This window comes from Hyaena hyaena, unplaced genomic scaffold, assembly GCF_003009895.1.
Source record: "Hyaena hyaena isolate Hyena2069 unplaced genomic scaffold, ASM300989v1 scaffold_886, whole genome shotgun sequence".
In the NCBI taxonomy this organism is placed as follows: domain Eukaryota; kingdom Metazoa; phylum Chordata; class Mammalia; order Carnivora; family Hyaenidae; genus Hyaena; species Hyaena hyaena.
This window is the reverse complement of record NW_024081520.1, coordinates 616,668-639,208: the sequence shown is the minus strand read 5'-3', so window position 1 is coordinate 639,208 and position 22,541 is coordinate 616,668. Positions and strand designations below refer to the sequence as shown.

The 22,541-nt window shown below is 48.7% G+C and overlaps 1 protein-coding gene across 5 annotated transcripts in view; it reads right to left on the bottom strand.

Annotated features, from left to right (window-relative positions):
* The window catches only part of MAEA (macrophage erythroblast attacher, E3 ubiquitin ligase), a 35,430-nt gene extending 30,613 nt beyond the window's left edge, over positions 1-4,817 (bottom strand). For 3 of the 5 annotated variants that reach the window (XM_039220358.1, XM_039220360.1, XM_039220359.1), the window contains exon 1: positions 4,720-4,817. In XM_039220358.1, the coding sequence (XP_039076289.1) occupies positions 4,720-4,788 (69 nt within the window). In that variant the 5' untranslated portion in view covers positions 4,789-4,817. The remainder of the gene's footprint in view (positions 1-4,719) is intronic. The other 2 variants (XM_039220355.1, XM_039220356.1) reach the window with 1 other exon arrangement.
* Positions 4,818-22,541: the final 17,724 nt, after the last annotated feature.

Here is a 22,541-nt window from a genome sequence, read left to right as displayed (position 1 = left end):
GCAGCTACCCCTGGTGAGGTCAGCGCTGAGGGCGCCACTCAGCCCAAAGCCCCAAGGGGGATGCCTCCTCCTCCCTCCGGCACAGGGGGTCTCCCCAGCTCCCCACCCCTGCTGAGCTGCGCCAGGCCCTCAGGGCCCGCTGCCACAACCTGTGTGTGCTCTGGGAACATCCTGGGCCCTGGGGCTCCCTGGGGCTGTGTGCCAAGGTGCTAGGGTCCGCCAAGGCTGCCTCTCCCCCGGTGCGAGTGCCCTGGCCGCCCCCCGAGAACCACTGCACCCCCCACCGCCCCAGGCTTGCCTGACGGCACACACCAGGTCCCGAGATCTACAAGGCTGGCACCCACGTAACACCTCCCCACCGCCCAGCCCGGGGGCACCAGGGCGGGGACAGAGTTCTCCAAGAGCAGTAGGGAGCGGGGGGCCCGCAGGGGCTGGCACCTCTACTCTGGGGTGCCTCACGGGGCCTCTGAGAGAGGGGGGCACCAACGAGCCCCGCCGCCAGACCTCACGCCCAGGACCTGCCGGCCGCTGGCTGCCTGGGGCCAGGCTTCCCGTGCCTCTGCCTGGCCCGCAGCCGCAGCCGTTCCCCTCCCGCACGAGGCTGCGTTAAAGTATCGCAAGCAGAGCGGTCTGTCCGCACGGCCACCTGGGCCCCCAAGTGCCTTGTCCGTGGTCGAGGTGCAGAGGCCAGAGCGGAAGGCCGGGAGCATTTCAACCATGCTCTAGCTCGGGGGGGGGGGGTTCTGGAAGGCCAAGGCAACACGGCGCTCTTGTAGGGAAGAGCGCGCGGGGCTCTGGGGGCTGCGGCGACCAACCAGAGGAAGAGAAGCACGCGTAGGCGCCTGCCCCAGGCCGGCATCGAGTCATACCTCCACCTCCCGAGGGGGAGAACGGCTCACTCTGTTAACCAAAAAATGTAAAGTAAAAACTTAAGACCCAGCCTCCCGCCACTCTCTGGGGCTCAGCACAATCAGCGCACCTGTCTCTTAAGATCGAACGCTTCTGCTGACCACTGCTTCTCGAACTTGAGAACACACAGTCCCCAAATCCGCAGCCAAGTCTGGGAAAGCGTGGCGAGAGCTGCGGCTTCGGGCCCAGCTCCGGCCCCAAGCCTGGGCCACTGAGATCCTGCTGCCGGGGACGCCGAGACCCAGGCAGGAGGCCCACAGGCCCCGCCGGCAGTGCTGCCCGGGCCCCCACCCGTCACGAGCGCGGAAGAAAGGGCGGCTGGGAGGGCGCGCTGGACCGGCCCAGGCGGGGGACCCCTGGCTGGGAGGGCCCAGATGAGGTCCTGAGCAAGCGCGGACACAGGCCCGGGTGAGACTCAAGGTGAGGAACCGGGGTCCAGAGACAGGTCTCCCAATTCCAGACCCCTCGTCCTGGGTGGAGACCCCCACCAAATTCAGGCAGTGGTAAAGGTCTCTGAAAAGTTATCTTACCTCAGCTGAGGGACAAAAATAGAACACACCAAAATATTAGCAGGATGATCAGCAGAACAATTTGGAAAATAAACATAAGATACTTTTATGAGAGAGCATTTTTTAAAACGTAATTAAAACAGGGCCTCTGGTTCAGGGCGCGCACAGGTGAAGCCTCAGCCAGGCCCGGGACACAGAGGGTGTCCCCCCAGCCCCGGTCCCCTGCTGCTGTAAGAGCATAAGAACAGGTTCCACAGAGCAAACTCCAGTCCAGGGGGTCTCACGGGGGCTACTGTGCCCCCGGGACACCTGGCAACACCTGCAGACCTTCTGGGGGCGGGCCACCGGCATCTGTGGGCAGAGCTAGAGGTGCTGCTGACCCCCCACTTGGCAGAATCACCCAGCCTGAACGTGCCTGTGCCGGCCGCCTCGCCACAAAACCGAGAGCTCCCGAAGGACAGGGTGCCCGGGTCAGCACCTGCGGGCAGCGGTATCTCACCGCCATGCCATTCTCTTCCCGCTGCGCTGCTGGGGGATAAGGGCAGTGCCCGCCGGGGGCCCAGGGGCCCCCTCCCCCCCCGGCTGCGGGGAAATGCCCTGATTAGCCGATCTTCTGAGAAGCAGACTCCCCCCGTCAATGAGGACTCCCCCGGCCTGGCCCCACTCCCACCCCCCTGCCCCCACTCGTACTAGCCCGCCGGCCTCCCCCCCACCCCCTCACCCTACCCCGCTCCCACCACCATACTGGAGAGCGCACCCTTGAGCTGGAGAAGCACAGCACTGGCCTCTCAGAACACCGGCCCCTGCGGCGGGCGTGGTGCCCTCCCACCTGCGGCACCTGCATCCGTGACCAGCACAGCTCCTAAGCGGCAGCCCTTCCGACGTTCTGTGGAATCCTGTATTAGCATGCGCTCCTAAGGTCTGCCCTAGCTTCCCGGGGAAACGTCCTCATTATGCACTGGAATCACTCCTGAAAATTTCTAGAAAAAAAATGTTAACTCTCAACAGGGACACATGTCACCAGAAAATTTGTTACAGGTGATCTAAATCTGTGAGAGAAAATGGCGGAAGTAGCTTCTCCGATTGCAAAAAATCATCTAAGAGCTTTCTACAGCTGGGGCGCCTGGGTGGCTCGGTCGGTTACTCGTCACGTGGTGATCTCACACCTGGGGACACTGGCTGTCAGTGCGGACTCCTGCTTGGGACTCTCCCTGCCCCTCCCCCTCCCTGGCACACATGTTCTTTTTCACAGGCGTGCACACACTCTCTCAAAAACATTTTAAAAATCCTTTTTAAAAAAAAAGTTTATTTACTTATTTTGAGAGAGAGAAAAAGCAGGGAAGGGGCAGAGAGAGGAAGGGAAAAAACCCCCAGCAGGCTCTGCGCTGCCAGCACAGGGCCCCACGTAGGGCTCGATCCCATGAACCGTGAGATCATGACCTGAGCCTAACCCAAGATCTGGAGGCTTAATCAACTGAGCCATGCAGGCGCCCCTAAAAAAAAAAAAAACCCTTCTAAAACAGAAACAAACCTCTTTTGAATCTGGTAAGCTCACTTGAAGTGACACTACACTATTTCTTTACCTGTATGAGCACCTGCAGGACTATTTTTTAATCAAGGACTATTCACATTCATGATTATAAAACAATAGACACAACTTGGAAAGGAAGTCGCTTCCCACAGTCCTGATGGTGGGCCGAGGCCAGCAGCAAACGGCTCCCCAAATCAAGCCTTTTTTTTTTTTTTTTTTTTGGTGGAGGGAGATAAACATCAACCCAAATGATGTTTGGTCGGGGGGGCTTAGGGGGCACAATGTCATGCTCTCCATGAGCTACAGGGTCTGTAAGGACTTAGATATAAAAACACCAACCTCCAACTCTCCAAAGGGCCCGGTGAACAGCTGGTTCGTGTCAGCAGCGCTCCCCTGTCCTCCCTGATCAGACAAGGTGCCGAGAAACATGGCCACTTAAAAGCGACAAAGCCTCACTTCTGCTTTCTGGTGAGGACCGCTCAGGGCTCTCTGCCACTACGGAGCGGCTCTCCCAGGTACCTTCTGGGGAGTGCCCCCACGACTCTGAGCAATACGGGGTCCCTCAATTCACCCGAGGTGACGCTGGTGCAGTCACGCCTATGTCTGACAGGAGCAGGCACTCTCAGAGTGGTCCCTCAGTAGGCGACGAGCACGCCGGCAGTACTCAAACCCCAGCACCCGTGTTCGGCGCTCACTGCACCCATCACCACCTGTCACCACTGAGGCGGAGGGGGACGCTTGGCTCTGCCAGGAGAAAAAAGGTACCCGGCCTCTCAGGAAAGGAATTCCCAATCACAAATGCCTAGCCGGAGCTCTCCTGGGAATGTTAGGACCTCTGTCTGCTAAGGAACTTGTTCCATCAACTCCTCTGTAACTAGGCACAAAGCCAGCGCAGCCCCTCCTACTAGAGACAAGGGCTTCAGGCTCATGGAAGGCATCTCGGCTAAGTGGCCATCCAAGGTCACACACCCGGCAACCCAGTGGCAACGGCTGTATTTCAGGTTTGGTGACGCCCCACAAGATGGGTTCCCATTAGGTCGTTAGGTCTCTCTCTATAGATTCCTAATTAGTGACTGGAAGCCAACACATCAACACCTTCTGACGTCAAGCTTCCGGGAAGACAGCTGGACACCAACCGCGAGCCACATCGGGCACTCTTGCACCCGCGACCCCACACCCTGGAAACCCCGGCCTCCACCCAGCTCTCCAAGTCACCAGCCTGCCTCCGGCCAGAAATGTCACTGGGGCAGTTCATGGGTTTTTTTTGTTTTTTATTTTTAAGGATGAAGGGGCCACAATCGGGCTCCAGAGGGCGAAGCGGGGCGCCAGACAGACGCGCTCCACGCCCTGCCACGAAGTCCTCGAAGGCCGGGCAGGGGCATGGACGGCCACACGCCACAGCCGCCGAGGCTGCAGGACCCCAGACCCCACCGCCTCTAGAAGCCTTGGAGGCCGGTCTCGCGGGCCCCCAGACCCCGGGGAAGCCGGCCCTGCAGACCCCCACACCCAGGGTAGTCCGGCTCCGTAGACCCCCTCCCCCCCAGAGCCCGGGGAGGCCGGGCCTGCAGACTCCCAGGCCTCGGGGAGCCCGGAAGCCCGGCTCCGCAGACCCTGAGACCGCGGAAGCCCAGCCCCGCAGACCCCCAGACCCCGCCCGGTGCCCCAGGCCGCGCCCCGGCCCCCACCCTGCCCCACCTCCCCCTCCTCGGAACCCCCGCGACCCGCGGGCACCGGCCAAGCCCGGCCGCTCCCTCGGCCCGCAGACCCCACCTTGAGGGTCGGGTACTCCTGCACCTTCAGGGTCATGGAGAGCTGAGCAGCTGACTCCTGCACCGCCATCTTGAATCGGCCAAAACATTAGCGGGTGGGGGAAGCGCCGCGCGCGGCACGCCGGGTAGTGACGTCGCGCTCTCCGGCGGGGGCGGGGCGGGCCCGGGCGGGCCGCGGCGCCGGCTCCAGTCGCGGCCGCCCCCCACACTGTGGCGGCGGAAGAAGGCGCGACCGCGGCGTGCGCGCGGAGAGGCGTCCGGCCCGACCAATCATCTCTGGCCCTCCTCGCGCTCAGCCAATCAGCGGGAAGCCCGTCTGGGCGGTTCCCTCCTTGAACTCGCGGCCGGGGACGCTCCCGCGGGTCCCGTCTTGTGGGCGCGGGCGGCCGCGAGCGCTCCCGGCTTTGGGGTGCTGAGGCTCGTCGAGGGACGCAGCTGTGGGGGCGACCGGGCTCCCGCGAGGAGGGCCCCTGAGACGGTGGCCCTCTCACGGGGCGGTGACCCCGCGTGGTAGTAGCCCGCCGCGCATGTCCGCCAGCTGCTTCCCCTGGGCTGCGTTTCCGCAGAGCAGCGGCTGCTGGAGTCCTGGTGTAGAACCTTAGGTTTCACACCGGAAAAGGAAAGGAAGTTTCTGTGACTAATTTTCAGGAAAGGAGCTCCCAGAGTGGGACGAGGGCCTGTGTGCTGTCCTCACCAATGTCACGGGCCTGGCGCCCAGCGAGGTACTCAGTTCCCTTTCAAACATTCTATATTCTACCCTTTCAGATTAACTAGTCCTTTTATTCCCCTTTTTAAATAAAAATGAAATTGATTTTCATTAGTTAGGAATAACTAGAGGACTTCCAAATTAAGCCGTGTCTCATGTTTCACACTTATTCCTGAGACAGTTTTTTAAAACTTAAACTTAGCCTTGAAAGAAAAACCCACCTAAGATGACACAGGGAGGCCGCTGTTGCGGGAGTGGGAGCTGCCCCGTGCGGGTGAGGAGAGAACCGTGCTGGGGTGAGAGGCGGCTTCCCGTCCGGAATCAAACCACGTTCCTTGTACCTGACGGCATCAGCATGAGTGAATTCATCAGGATCATCAGAGGCTGTCAGCTCAATACTGATCAAGCCCCCCCGCCCCCCCCGTTGGTGAATAGATGTGCAGCACGGCGAGCGTGTCGGATGCCGATTTCTGAACTTTGTGAAAGTGAGGAGGAGGAAGGTAGATTCCTGTGTATGGCATATGCCCCTCAGGGGACATTTGGAATGAAGTTGGTGTAAGACTAGAAAAATAGACTATTCTAGAATTTTGTAAACCCTTACCAAGGATAAAACGAGATGTTACCAAGTGTAAATGATCACAGATCTAATCATAGATCATCTGTGCTCCGGTCTAGGAGTTTTAGGAAGTTGTTTCTGTATTTCAAGGAGAAAAACTGAGCTCGAAATGAGCATGTGCAGCTTTGGAAAACTGTATTATTTAATCTAGGTTGTCTTGTTTTCAAGTTTCAGAAGTTTAAAATAAAATATTGTAGAAGTTGGAAGGAAACGTGGTTTACCATGGAGTCGGGTGGCCAGCAGGGGGAGCGCTCAGCCCTGCCGCTCCCGGGCAATTGCAGACCCACCCGGAAGGGACGCACCTCGCAGCCGGATTCCACCGTGGCTCCTACTTTACTAGCCCTGCAGGAGGGAGGAAGGTTTCCTCCTCCCCCAGCAACAGCCCAGCCAATGAGAGACTGTGGATCAGCCAATGAAAGGCCCCTACACTTCCCGCTCTCAGTTTCTTCCAATGGACTTTCTGTTTACAGCAGCCTCCTTTCCTCTATAAAAGAACCTCCCGGGGGCAGCTGGGTGGCTCAATCGGTGCAGTGTCACACTTTGGCTCAGGTCATGGTCTTGGGCTTTGTGGATTCAAGCCCCACAATGGACTCTGTGCTGACAGCTCAGAACCTAGAGCCTGCTTCTGATTCCGTGTCTCCATCTCTCTCTCTCCCTCTCTCTCTCTCTCTCTGCCCCTCCCCTTCTCACACTGTCTTTCACTCCCAAAAATAAACATTTAATTTTTTTTTTAATGTTTTATTTATTTCTAGGAGAGAGAGAGAGAGAGACAGCGTGAGCAGGGGAGGGTCAGAGAGAGAGGGAGTCACAGACTGAAACAGGCTCCAGGCTCCGAGCTGGCAGTCAGCACAGAGCCCGACGCGGGGCTCGAACCCACGAACCGCGAGATCATGACCTAAGCAAAAGTCGGGCGCTTAACCGACTAAGCCACCCAGGCGCCCCAAACATTTAATTTTTTTTTAATGAAATAGAAATGAGCCTCTTGTACCTTATTCTCGCTTGTCTATGGTTTTCCCTTGGGTCACTTGTCCTGGATTGTAATTCTCTGCTATTCCTGAATAAACCCAGTTTTGCTAGTAAAATAGCTGGTCGTTTTATTTTCAAGGTTAATACATTTCATTCTAAGTTGTCAGTGAAGTAAGTCCTCATTATCTTTATGCTCTTTCCCAACAGGAAATGCCTTTCAAACATTCAAAGAGGCACTAAGTCTTCTCTGGAGTAACAGAACCCCTCCAACTTTTTTTTTTTTGCAGATATATTTGACAAACAACAGTGTGTGTAAATTTAAGGTGTATAATGTATTGATTTGATACACTTATATTGTAATATGATTGCTATTATAGAATTAGGAACACCTCTATGGATCACATCACTTATTTCTTTTTTTATATTATTATAAAGTAGGCTTTCCTTTATTATTATTTTTTTTTTTTACAAATAGTTTATTGTCAAGTTGGTTTCCATATAACACCCGGTGCTCATCCCCACAAGTGCCCTCCTCCATGCCCATCTCCCCCTCCCCTCTCACACCCATCAGTCCTCAGTTTGTTCTCAGCATTCAGGAGTCTCTCATGGTTTGCCTCCCTCCCTCTCCCCCACTGTTTCCCCCCTTCTTCTCCCCCACGGTCCTCCATTAAGTTCCTCCTAATCCTCATTTCTTCTAATGTTGGGAGCAATTCGGGTCCAATCACCTAGCAAGTTTAATGCTCTTAATACATTTTTGTTGCCTATAATTGCTGTACTGTGTAGTAGGTCTCTGAGACTTACTTCCAAGCTCCAAGTATGTACCCTTAAACAAATTCTCTCCCATTCCCCCACCCTGCAACCCCTGGTAACCATCATTTTACTCTCAACTTTTATGATTTCAGTTTTTTTAGTTGCCACATATAAAAGATACGAATCATGGAGTATTTGTCTTTGACTTATTTCATTTAGCATAATGTCCTCAAGGTCCATCCATTGTTGAAAAAGGCAGAATTCTTCTCTCATGGCCTAATAGTAGTCTACTATGTGTGTGTGTGTATGTGTGTATGCACCACATCTTCTCTATCCATTCATCCATTAACGGATGCTTAGGTTATTTCATACTTTGACCATTGTGAATAAAGTGGCCCTCCACACAGGTGTGTATATTTCTCTTGTGTATCCTGTTTTCATTCTCTTCGGATGGATACCCATAAGTGGGATTGCTGAATCACATAATAGTTCTGTTTTTAATTTTTGGAGCAACTTCATACTGTCCTCAACGGGGGCTGATGCGGTTAACTGTCCCACCAATAGTGCATGAGGGACCCTTTTTCTCCATATCCTCGCCGTCACTTGTTATCTCTTGTCTTTGTGATGATGGCTATTCTGACAGTTGTGGGAAGTATCTCAGGAGGCTTTTGATGTGCGTTTCTCTGGTGATGTGCCCGTCAGTTGTTCAGATGTCTTTGGAAAAATTCAGTTTTAGTCCATTTAGTTTCTCTGTCCATTTTATTTAAGTTTATTTATTTTTGAGAGAGAGAGAGTCAGTGTGAGTGGGGGAGGAGCAGAGAGGGAGGGAGAGAGAATCCCAAGCAGGCTCTGTCCTGTCAGCACTGGGCTCGATGCAGGGCTCGAGCCCACAAAACTGTGAGATCACGACCTGAGTCGAAACCAAGAGTTAGAGGCCCAACTGACTGAGCCACCCACGCACCCTCCTCTGTCCATTTTTAAGTTGATGGTTTGGGGTTTTTCATTGTTGTTGAGTTTATGAAAACCGGCCATCCGGTTTTCCCAGCACCATTTGTTGAGAAGACTGCCCTTCCCTCGCTGCATGTTCTTGGCTCCTTATCAAATATTAGTTGACTGTGTATGTGAAGTTTATTTCTGGTCTCCATTCTGTTCCACAGGTCTATGCACCTATTTTTATCCCAGTACTACACTATTTTAACTACGATAGCTTTGTAGTATAGCTTCAAATCACAGCCAACTTTTATAGAAGGATTTCTACTCAACTAGAGAACTCTCCATAAAAGGATCTTTCAGCCTTGGTCATCAAGTGTAGCCACCAAAATGCACCAGTCATAATAATTGGCCCAAAGCAGGGTAAATGGAGGTATATAAGAAAACTCTGAACTGCTTTCAAGGTTCCCAATTTCTTTTTTTCAATTTTTTAAATGTCTTTATTTTTGAGAGAGAGAGAGAGAGGGAGCATGAGCAGGGGAGGGGCGGAGAGGGAAACACAGAATCCAAAGCAGGCTCCAGGTTCAGAGCTGGTGTCACAGAGCCGGATTCTGGGCTGAAACCCACAAACCACAAGATCATGACCTGAGTCAAAGTCGGATGCCTAACTGACTGAGCCACCCAGGTGCCCCAAGTCTTAGTGGATTTTAAAAGATAGATATAATACAAAGTATCTTCTCTGACCATAACAGAATGAAGCTTGAAATCAATAATGGAAGGAAAACTAGAAACTTCACAAAATTGTAGAAATTAAACAATGCACTTTTATTTTTTATATAATTTACGTATATATCATTTAAATACAAACTCAGATTTTAGAAATTGTACAAAGAAAGCTTAAAACACTTTACATATTTATAATTAGTTTTACTGTTTAATATTTCCTTTTACCGTACCTACTTAAAATGTTTACATTTACTGATGAGGACCAAATATGCCCATCACCATCTGAGCAACTTTCAGGGGATTTATGATTTCTTCCATGTTCTCTCTTCTCAGAGCTCACTTGGTTTAAATCTTGAAACTATTCTGGTTCTCACAGGTGTTTCTGGAATAAAAGGAATGCTTACAGGAGAATTCTCCATTTGTTTATAACCCGTAAGTTCGTAGAGACTATAAATATGGTCAACAACTTTGGACCTACTTTGAGCAATAGAGGCTCAATTTGTTACCCAAACAGCACATTTTTAAACAACCAATGACTCAAAGAATAAATTATGAAGAAAATTAGAAAATAATTAGAGATGAATGGAAAAGAACATACAGCTTACCCAAACTAATGAATTCATTGGCAGTGGTGCTTAGGGGAAATTTATAGTTATAACCACATTAAAAAATGAGTGATCTCAAGTCAGTAAGCCAACTTCACAACTTAAGGGATTAGAGAAGAAGAACAGACTAAGCACAAAGCTAGCTAAAGATGAGAGCAGAGAAAAACACAATAGAGGATAGAAAAACAATAGGGAAAGTCAATAAAACCAAAAGCTGGTTCTTTGGGAAGATCAACATAATTGACAAAACTTCAGCTGGATGGACTAATCTAAAAAGACAAGTTACTAATATCAGAAATGAAAGTGGAAACACTCAAACAAATGTGACAGAAATAAAAAGGATTATAAGACAGTGCTATGAATAATTGTACACCAAGAAATTGGATAACCTAAATGAAATGGACAGATTCTTAGAAATACAAAACCCACCAAGAATAAGTCATGAAGAAACAGAAAATCTGAAATAGACTTATAATTAGTAAGTAAATTGAATGAATAAAAAGTCTCCTGACAAAGAAAAGACCCAGAACTGATGGCTTCACTGGTGATTTCTACCAAACATTTAAAGACCTAATACCAGGATGTCTGGGTGGCTCAGTCAGTAGAGTGTGACTCTTGATCTTGGGGTTGTGAATTTTAGTCCCACATTGGGTGTAGAGATTATTTGAAAATAAAATCTTTAGGAGCACCTGGGTGGTTCAGTAGGTTAAGCCTCCAACTCTTGGTTTTAGCTCAGGTCATGATCTCATGATTCATGGGATCAAGGCCATGTGAGGCTCCAAGCTAACAGCACAGAGCCTGCTTGGAATTCTCTTTCCCTCTCTCTCTGCCTCTCCCATGATTAGGTGCTATAAATAATAAAGTCATAAAAAATAAAATTTATTTTTAAAATAAATGAAGAAAGAACACCAATTGTTTTCAAACTTTTTCAAAAAATTGAAAATGAGGGGACACTTCCTAACTGATTCTATGAGGTCAGCATTACACTGAGCCTAAGCCAGGCAAAGACTACAAGACACTACAGAGCAATGTCACTTATGAGCATCGATGCAAAAATTCTCAACAAAATACTAGCAAACAGAATTCAGCAGCACATTAAAAGGATTATACACCATGACCAAGCGGGATTTATCTCTGGAATGCAAGGATGGTTCAACATATGAAAATCAATGTAATGTACAACATTAACAGCATGGGGTGGGGAGGTGAACCCACATGGTCATTTCAATTGATACAGAAAAAATATTTGGAAGAATTCAACACTTATGATAAAAACACTGAAAAATAGTTACAGAAGGGAAGTACCTCAACATAATAAAAGCCATATATGAAATAACCCATGATACCTATCAAACTCAATGGTCAAAGACTTAAAGCTTTTCCTCTACAATAAGGAATAAGGTAAGGATGCCCAGGTTTACCACTTCTATTAAACATAGTACTGGACATTCTAGCCAGAACAATTAGCCAAGATAGGGGTACATGGCTGGCTCAGTCAGTAAACAGATGACTTTTGATCTCAGTGTCATGTGTTCAAGCCCCACGCTGGGTGTGGAAGCTACTTAAAGAGAATTTTTTAAAAAGAATTACGCAAGAAAAAAATAAATGGCATCAAAGTTAGGAAGAACTAAAACTGTATCTGTTTGCAGATGATATGATCTTATATTAGAAAAACGCTAAAGAATACACAAAAAATTGGTTAGAACTACTATACAATTTCAGCAAAGTGGCATGATACGGATTCAACACAAAGAAATCAGTCATTTCTATACATGAACAATGGACAATATGAAAAGGAAATTGCAAAAACAGTTCCATTTACAATAGCATCAAAAAGAATTAAGTAGGGGCGCCTGGGTGGCTCAGTTGGTTAAGCGTCCGACTTCGGCTCAGGTCATGATCTCAGGGTTCCTGGGTTTGAGCCCCGTGTCAGGCTCTGGGCTGACAGCTAGCTCAGAGCCTGGAGCCTGCTTTGGATTCTGTATCTCCCTCTCTGACCCTCCCCTGCTCACTTTCTCTCTCTCTCTCTCTCAGAAATAAATTTTTAAAAAAACATTAAAAATTTTTTAAATAAATAAATAAAAAGAATGAAATATTCAGGAATTAACATAACCAAGGAGGTGAAAGACTTGTACAATGAAAACTCCAAAATGTTGCTGAAAAGGGGCGCCTGGTGGCTTAGTCGGTTAAGCGTCCGACTTTCGCTTAGGTCATGATCTCGCGGTTCGTGGGTTCGAGGCCCGCGTCGGGCTCTGTGTGCTGACTGCCAGCTCAGAGCCTGGAGCCTATTTCAGAGTCTATATCTCCCTCTCTCTCTGACCCTCCCCTGCTCCCACTGTCTCTCTCTCTCCTAGAAATAAATAAAAATAAAAATAAATTAAAGAAAAACAAAACGTTGCTGAAAAAAATTAAAGAAGGCATAAATAAATGAAAACACATTCTGTTCGTGGACTTGAAGTCTTAATATTGTGAAAATGTCCATAGTACCCAAAGTAATCTACAAATTCAATGTAGTCCCTATAAAAATCCCAACGTCGTTTTTTGTAGAAATTGAAAAATCCATTCTAAATTTCATATGGAATTTCAAATAAATAACTAAATAACCAAAACAATCCTGAAAAAGAAAAACAAATCTGGAGGATTCACATTTTCTGATTTCAAAACTTACTACAAAGCTCTAGCAATCGAAACACTGAGGCATTGGCAAAAATACAGTCCTATAAACCAACAGAATGGAAAAGAGCCCAGCAACAAACCCTCACATATGCGGTCAAGTGATTTCCAACAAGGGCACCAAGCCCACTCACTGAGGAAAGGACAGTCTTCTCAACAAATGGTTCTGGGGAAACTGCATATCCACACGCAGAAGAATGACGTTGGAGCCTCACATCATATGAAAAAATAAACTCAATATGGGTCAAAGACCTAAATGTAAGACCTAAAACCATAAAACTCTGAGGGGAAAACATAGGACCAAAGCTTCACAGCATTTGGCAATGATTCCTTGAATAGGATAGAAAAGGCACAGGCAGAAAAAGAAGAAAGAAAAGAAAAAATAAATTAACCTCATGAAAAATTTTAGTTGCATCAAAAGACACCACAGAGTAAAAATGCACCCCACACAATGGGAGAAAATATCTGCAAATCACATATCTATACGGGGTGAAGATGCAGAAGATGCAGAGAACTCCTAAAACTAACGACACAAGAACAAACGACCTGACTCAAAAATGGGCAAAGAACTTGAACAGACATTCATCCATAGAAGTTATGCAAATGGCCAACAAGCCATGAAAAGATGCTTAACAGCAATAAACATCAGGGAAATGGAAGTCAAAACAATGAGATCCCACCTCACACCCAGTGGAATGGCTGGAAACAGGAAATAACAATTGTTGACAGGGATGTGGAGAAGCTCGAACCCAGCACACTGTCGGCAGGGACATAGAATGGCATAGCCGTGTGGAAAACAGTGCGGTGGTTATTCAGAGAATTAAAGAAATATATTTATCATTTGATCCAGCAATTCCACTTCCAGGTATTTACCTGAAAGAATTCAGAGCAGGGTCTTAAAGAGATATCTGCACATCCATGTTCACTGCAGCATTATTCACAGTAGCTAAGAAGTGGGAGCAACCCAAGTGTGCGCAGACAGATGAATGCATTACAAAAAGTGGCATATCATTCAGCCTCCACATGAGAAATGTTCTGACACCTGCTACGACATGGATGAGCCTTGGGGCGCCCGGGGGGCTCAGTCGGTGAAGCGTCCGACTTCGGCTCAGGCCATGATCTCACGGTTCGTGGGTTCGAGCCCCACGTTGGGCTCTGTGCTGACAGCTCAGAGCCTGGAGCTGCTTCAGATTCTGTGTCTCCCTCTCTCTCTGACCCTCCCTTGCTCACACTGTCTCTCTCTCAGAAATAAATAAAAAACATTAGAAAAAAATGGATGAGCCTTGAGGACACGATGCTAAATGAAATAAGCCAGTCACAAAAAGACACATCAGGTGTGATTCCCCTTGTAGGAGGCCCCTAGAGGAGTCAGATCGTAGAGAGAGAAAGCAGAAGGCTGGGTACTAGGGGCTGGGAGAGGGGTGGAGAGTCAGTGTTGGATGCGGACAGTGTCTTACAGGTGAAGGGAGTTCTGGAGGTGGAGGATGGAAGTGGCTTCAGAACATGATGAATGTATTAACTGCTACCGAACCGTGTACCTTAAAATGGTTAAGATGGTAAGTTTCGTGTGATTTATATCATACTATAATAAAGAAAATTGAGAGAGGAGGGGAGGCAGGCAAAACGAGTGAAGGGCGGTGGGAGGCAGAGGCTTCTAGGTGTGGAATGAATGAGTCGAGGGGGTGAAGGTACCGCGTAGAGAATACAGGTAGTAGTGCTGTGATGCGTTGTATGGTGACGGATGGTAGCCACACTCGTGAGCACAGTGTGACAGAGAGCTGTCGGGTCACTGTTGCACACCTGACACTAATGCAACATGGTGTGTCGGCTTGGCTTCACTTCTAAATAAAAGAGCGATAAAAGGGACAGGCTCTGAGGGCAGGACCTGGGGTCTGGGCTCTGCTGAGACTGTGCGGGTCTCCGGGCTTCCCCGCGGGGCGCCAGCTTTGAGCTGTGGGGTCTGCTCCTCTGCCTGGCGGCACTCCTGTCCCGCCCCACCCGTCCCCGTCAGGACGCCCCTCTCTGCGCTTTGTGTGCCCCCCACTTCACAGAGGCCCTTGTCTGGGAGGGGGCCCTCCCGCCTCCGCCCGGGCCCACCTCTCAGGAAGCCCTGAGCGGGAGCACGAGGCGTGCAGACCCCGCCGGGGGAAGGACCGTGCCAGCCACGCGCCGGCCCCGCCTGCCTGCTGGGGGTTCTGCCTGAGCCTCCCTGCTCGGGACCGCGGCGCTCTCCTCGCCGCCGCTCTGCAGAAGCTCTTCTCTCCCACCGCGGCCTTGTCGTCTCTGGAACCTACTGTACATCCTGAGCTCTTTGGTGAAGTGCGAAACGAACAAGCAAGCCGTGGCTGTCGTGCCAAATCCAGCGAAATCTCAGCGGCTGGGTCGGAGCGGTGGTCCCGCAGCTGCCTACACCCCACGTGGAGGTGGAAGTCCTCTCTGAAGGTCAGTGTCACCGCCCGGGGAGAGACGCGGCAACGTGGTCAAACCTGTGATCCCATCCGCTGCGTGCTGTGGCCCCGTCCGACACATTTAGAAAGAATAACACTCTGATCCTTTCAGCTCGTTGGGATTTACTGACTTTTTTTTTCCCCTAATATATAAAAAGACATTTTATTATTGTTTTGCTATATAACAGTGAATATACTCAATTGCATTTTCTCAAATGGCAAATAAGACACAAGATAACATCTCTTTGATTTCTGAAAACCTCAATATCATCTGTCTTTTGGAGGATCCAGTTTCCTACGACGTCTATGATACTGTCCACGAGGATACCAGCGGTGCTTAGTAGTAAAGAACATTTTGCTAAGTTGTTCTATCATAGGGCCTTGCTCAAAGTGTTCATTTTTTTCTTCTAATCTGGTTTTCAGCACTTGATCATGTGTTTCTTCATTATTATTCACAGGATCTGGCCGTGGAATAGGTTTTGTATGTTCATATGGAATGTCCACAGAAGGGTGGTAGCATACTATTGTCCTGCCATCTGATGTCAAAGCAAGCTCTACTTTGCAATTATAGTCATCTATTTTCATCCCTGACAGCCGCTCACCGCGGGCCCGCCATCTTACCTCCGGGATTTACTGACTTTTTACTACAATAAAAGTAGATACATCACTGTTGCTGGTTGAGAGCCCCTTTTGCTTTCTAAGGGTAATGACTCATTCTAGATTTTCCACGTTTCACATGGTCGCTCTTTGAATTCTGATTTTATTTTCATGCCAAATCGCTGATGCACCTTGATGGGTCTATTTCACTCACTTAAGCTCAGAGGCAGAATATTAATTAGATGACCCCTTTGGAGCAGGTGGATGCGAAATAGCTTCCGAGGATCCTCTCCCTGGTGGGGGTGTGAACACTGCCACATTTGTGGTTAACGTGTTTGTGCGTGGAGCCTCCTTCCTATGGGGCCATAAATCCACGTGGTGCTGCCATCCCACGTGCGTGTGTCTATGTTTCCAAAACGCCGACCCTCCCTTGGGGTCCATCTAGGGCTGTGCTCGTCTCCATGAGAAAGGAGTCTTCAAGGCCACAGGGCCATGCCCATCCATACGCCCTCTCCTTTTCCAGAACCTGCTCCAGATGCTCGCAGCCACAGAACCCCATTAATCAGCCCGGAGCCTGCTCCTGGGGCCCCTGAGGGCTGACCCTGACCGCTCACCCGAGGGGTGTGCACACTCCTAAATTTGAGAGCTGGATGAGGAATTGGCGAAGTGCAGGGTGGCCGTGTTCAGCAGAGCCGGGAGGGAAAGAACGTGTGGAGATGAGGCGCAGCGCCAGTGGCGGGGAGGACGCGCCAGAGCAGGCCTGCAGCCGAGAAGTCCGGCCTCAGCTTGGCGATGGGCTCTTCATTGTGGCACCAAAGGCACTGGAGACAATTTTTTTTTTAATCGAAAGATTGTACTTCATTAAAATGAAAAACTTTTGCGCACGAAAGGACATTATCAAGAAAAGGCAACCTACAGAAGGGGAGAAAATATTTGCAAACCATATAGCTGACGCAGATAGGTAACGAACTCTTACAACTCAGTGACAGAAGGGCAGACGGCCCCATGAAGAAGCGGACAAAGCACCTGGAGACACGTTTCTCCAGAGAAGATTCACGAATGGTTGGTAAGTACGTGGCAAGATGCTCAGCGACGTGGGCAGAGCAGCTGGGGACAGCGTCGTGAGCGGGGCACCTGGGGACGGCGGCTCCGAAAGATGTCTCCTCGGCATGTTGGTCATATGCACCAAAGGTGCTTGAGAGAGAGCGGGTGCGGGAACCGCTCCGACCGCCCCCCGCACACTCCCTCCAGGGAGCCGGAGCCGGGCCCACGTGGGAGCCCCTCCCTCCCCACCAGAAGGAAAGAAATGTTCTTGTCACTGGAGACGAGGAGTCAGGCGCCGGGGGTCCCGTATGGATAGACCTTGTTCAAACAGTGTCCTCTGCCTTTACACACTCCGCGCACATTTTAGTCACATTCCCACGGTTGCCTCTCTTTGTTTGCCTGCTTTATGAACTCAAGGTCTCACCACTTCTTTGGGTCTTTGTTTTCCTGTGAGGACTCCTATGCACATGGAAATTTTAATTAAATCAGACGTATACGCTTTTCTCCTGCTGCTCTGGCTTATGTCAGTCGGAGCCACAAACCCTGAAGGAAGAAGGATAAATTGTACTTCCCTTACCTTAGTCACCGGGGAAATGCAAACCAAGACAATAAAAGTGACCGCTTCACACCCACTAGGACATCCATAATCCCCAAATGGCAAGTAACCAAATCATCCAAAGCCAGAAGACAACAGGGCTAGTGACGAGTGGAACGTGGGACTCTCCTACTTTGCTGGCGGAAATGCGGGACGGTGCCACCGGTGTGGAAAACAGCGGAGAGGTTCCTCAGACGTTCCAACACAGAATTATATGATCCAGCAATCCCACACTTAGGTAAAAACCCAAGAGAATTGAAAAAGAGACGTTCGGGCACATATTATCAGTGGGTGGGTAAACAAAATGTGGTCTATCCCTGCAATGGAAAATTATTCCTGCATGAAAAGGAACTGAGTACTGACACCTGCCATCCACACACAGCACGGATGCACCTAGAAAACATGCCGAGTGGAAGGGGCCAGACATAAAAGGTCACATACTGTATGGTTCCATTTATATGAAACATCCACATGGGCAAATCCGTAGAGACAGAAAGTAGATTAGTGGAAAGTAAAGGTTTGGGTTACTGACACAGACATTTACAGAATACTCAACAACGGTAAAATTCACATTGTTTTCAAGTGCCCACAGAACATATAACAATATGGGACATATCTTGGTCATAAACAAATTTCAACAAATTTACAGTAACTGATATCATACAGAGTATGTTTTCCAACTATGATGGAATCATACTAAGGAATAACAGAGAGATTACAAAAAAAAATCTCCAAGCACGTGGGAATTAAACAACACATTTCTATATAATCCATGGGTCAAAAAGCAAGTCCCCAGAGGCACCTGGGTGGCTCAGATGGTTAAGTGTCCAACTTCAGCTCAGGTCATGATCTCACAGTTTGTGAGTTCAAGCCCCACATCGGGGTCTGTGCTGACAGCTCAGAGCCTGGAGCTGCTTCAGATTCTGTGTCTCCCTCTCTCTCTCTGCCCCTTCCCTGCTCACACTCTGTCTCTCTCTCTCAAAAATGAACAAACGCTAAAGAAAAAGAACAAGTCTCCAAGAAAACTAAAATTAATGAATTAAATTATAATAAAATACAAGTTATTAAAATGTGTGGGACAGAGTTAAAGTGGTGCTGCAAGGGATAGTTACAGCATTAAATGCTTACATTAAAAAAGAGGAAAAGTCTTAAATCAATCATCTAAAATGGCACTTTAAGAAGCTAGGAAAAAGAAGAGCAAAATAAACCCAAGACTAGCAGAAGGAAACAATAAAAAGAAGCAGAAATCAATAAAGTGAAAAAAGAAACATAGAGAAAATCAATGAAACAGCAGGCAATAAAATTGACAAACCTCTACCAAAATTGATAAAGGAAAAGAGAAGAAACAAATGATCAATATCAGGGTTGAACCAGGGGTATCAGCTCAGACTCTGCAGACATCAAAAACATGAGGAGGAAATATTCCCCCTACATAAATTTTACACGTTAGGTGAAATGGACCAAGTTCTCAAAAGAGCACAAACTACTACATGTTCTGCATTTGAAATAAATATTTTGAATACTCCTATAACAAAGAAATTAAATGTATAGTTTTTAAGCTAAAAAAAAAAAAAAAAGATATCTCCAGGCCTAGGTTGTTTCGCTGGAGAATTCTTCTAAACATTTGAAGGAGAATTAACATCGGTTTTACATAATATTTTCCAGGAAATGGAAAGAAAACAAGGGAATACTTCCTAATGTATTTGATGAAGCTAGCATTACCCTGATACTCAACTTGTCAAAGATAGTATAGAAAAGGAAACCCTCAGACTAATATCCCTCACTAATAGGGATGCCAAAATCCACACCAGAACATGAGCAGATAGAACTCAACACTGCATAAAACAATCATGTACCATGACCACACAGGGCTTACTCCGAAGATGTGAGACCATTTTCATACTTGAAAATCAATCAATATTAATCCATTCTACCAACAGGCTAAAAAAGAAAAATCACATATGGACGTCAGTTGATGCAGAAAGAGATTTCTTGCGACTCAAAATTCAACAGTCATTTAGGACAGAAACTCAGAAAACATCAAAATAAAGGGGAATTCCCTATCTTGATGAAGAACATCTATAAAAACCTCCAGGTACCATTATACAGAATAATGAAACTGCTGCTTTTCGCTAAGATCAGGAACAAGGCAAGGAAATCTTCTCTAACCACTTTTTTTTTAATGTTGGTTTTTTTTTTTTAATTTATTTGTGAGAGAGAGAGAGACAGCATGAGCAGAGGAGAGTCAGAGAGAGAGGAAGATACAGAATCTGAAGCAGCTCCAGGCTCTGAGCCGTCAGCACAGAGCCTGACGTGGGGCTCAAACCCACGAACTGTGAGATCATGACCTGAGCCGAAGTCGGATGCTTAACCGACTGAGCCCCCCAGGCGCCCCATCACCACTCGTATTCAGCACAGTGCTTGACGTTCCAGCCAGTGTAGTAAGGCAAGGAGAGGGGTCAGGGAGTCATACAGACTGGGGGGAAAATCCTCTTTAGAATACAAAGAGGATTTGGGAAACAAGATAAACATATGAACATCAACTTTATTTAAATACACTAGCCATGAGCACACAGAAGCCAAAATTTAAAAATTACATAATCACAATTTTTAAAAATACATAATCATTAATACACTTAGGTACAAATCTAAAAAAAAACACACGTGCAAGACTTACCTGCTGAAATTTACACAGCACTGATGGAAGAAATCAAACATCTAAATGAATGAGAGACATGTCATGCTCATGGATTGGAAGACACAACACAGTACAGACGTCCAGTCTCCCCAGATCGGTATACTGGCTTCACACATCTCCTAAAGAAATTCCAGAAGTATTTATTTTTAGATACAGGCAAGATTATTCTAAAGTCTATATGGAAACACAAAGGAAGTGGGAGAGCTAACACAGTTCTGGAAAGGAATGAAATGGGTGGAATCAGTACATTCCATCTCAAGCCCGTGCGCCGGTGGTGGAGGAAAAGATACAGATTCCGTGCAGGAGAAGAGAGGACCCAGAAGCAGGCCTACCCCAGTATGACTCACTGGTTTTTGACAAAGGTGAATAATCCACTTCATGAGAAGGATAAGCTTTTCAACAAACAGTAGGAGAGTCATTGGACATCCATTGGCAAAGAAACAACATCAGAACAAATAAACAGAAATACCTTGACCTAAACTTCATTATACAAATGTGAACTCGAACGGGTCACAGTATAGAGTCAAAGTAAAATGTGAAACTATAATGCTTTCAAAGGGAAGTGCAGGAGAAAACCTTGGGGACCCAGGGATTAGTGGGTTCAAAACGTGGTACTGAAAGTGCCACCTCTGAAAGAAAACATTTGATAAACTGGAATTTACCAAAATCAAAAAGTGTTGCTATAGTGAAGATGCTGTTAGGAGGCCGAAAAGATAAGGTACAGACGAGGAGAACATTGTTTGCAAACCACGTTTCCGAAAAGAGGACTTGTATCTAGAACATATAAGGAACTCTCAAAAGTCAGCAGGAGAAAAGCAAACTAACCAAATAGAAAATCATCAAAAGACAGACATTTCACCAAAGAGAATATACAGATGGCGATTAAGCACACACACAAAAATGTTCAACATCACGAGCCATTAGGAAAATGCAAACAAAAGGCTGAATGAGATATCACCACCCACCTGTTGGGGGGGGGGAATAAGTGAAAATATCAAATGTTGGAGGAAATGCATTGCTGGTGGGAGAGTAAATGGCACGGCCGCTCTGGTAAGACTGTCCGATAGGTTCCTCAAAAGCTAAACACGAATCCTACAACCCAGCCATCGCACTCATGAGCCTTTATCCCAGAGAGTGAAAACTTAGTATCACACAAAACACCGTGCACAGGTGCCCACCGTGGGCTTATCTGGAATGGCGAAGACTGGAAACTTGAAAGGTGACCGGGTGAACAAACTGTGGCCCATCCACACTAGCAACCCCTACTCAGTGATGAAGAAGCCACACAGTTGTGATACATAGAACTTGGACGGATTTCAGGGACGTTATGCTGAGTGCAAAGAACAGCCAACTTCAGACGGTCCCAGGGACAGGATTCCGCTCAGCCAACACTCCCTGAAGGGCAGAGCGTCCAAGGTGGAGAACACGTCGGTGGTTGCCGTGGGCCGGGGTAACAGGGGCAGCCGTGGGCAGCCTGAGGGAGATCTCTGTGCCGATGGAGCAGCCCACCCCTGGATTGTGTCGTTGGCTACCTGAGTGAACACGATAAACGAACAGAGCCAGATACGCCCATTGCGCCGACGTTGGCTTTCTTGCATTAATATCGGTCTGCTGTGAGATGTTACGCTGCGGCAAAGTGGATGAAGGATGCCTTCCTGAGGGGAACTTTCTGTACTTTCTGCAGCTTCCTGCAACTCTATAAATACATCAAAATATATACGCTAGTTCCATGCCTGTCAACACATCCCAGGATAGTTCCCTAAAGCGAGCAGTCCCGTCGCGCTCCCTGGAGCCCCGAGCTTCCCCACCCCAGGACCCAAGGCGAGGAGAGCTCTGGCGCCGGCCGTGGCCCGTGGGCAGAGAGGGCTGCGTGGGAGGCAGAGGCCGCACCCCAGACCGGATGCTCTGCCGCTGTCTGTCGTCAGGGGGGAGGGGCCGGCCCCCCTCCCCCGTCTCTCCTTGCCCGAGTCCCCACGTACACCCTGCTCCTGCCAGTCCGCCCCCACCTCTGCCATCTGCTGCCTCCCGCTCCCTCCGCCCAAAGCTGTCTGCGTTTTACAGATGGAGGAACTGGGTACTCAAGGGGTGAGCAGGTCTGGCTCACATCTCTGAAGTGGGGTGACAGGCCCCCCAAGACCCGGGGTACAGTGAGCAGGTCAGAGCCGTTGAGCAGAGGAGGGCCCCAGCCCTGGGATCACGTACATTATCCGCTTCCCTCCGGGGCGGAGTGCCCCCGACTCCACCAGCCTCCCCGCTGGCTCCCGAGCCAGCAGCCCCCGAACCAGCTCAGACACCATCCATCTTAGAGAGGCCAGCCTCCCTCCTCGCATGTCCATCTCGAGATCACCTTGCCCCAGAGCCGGCCTCCTCGTGGCTGCCATCAGCTCATGCCTGGGCACTACGAGCAACTGCCTCCAGCTCCAGCCAGGGGCACGGTGCCCAGAGGCCACGGCGCTGGGCTCTCCTCCTC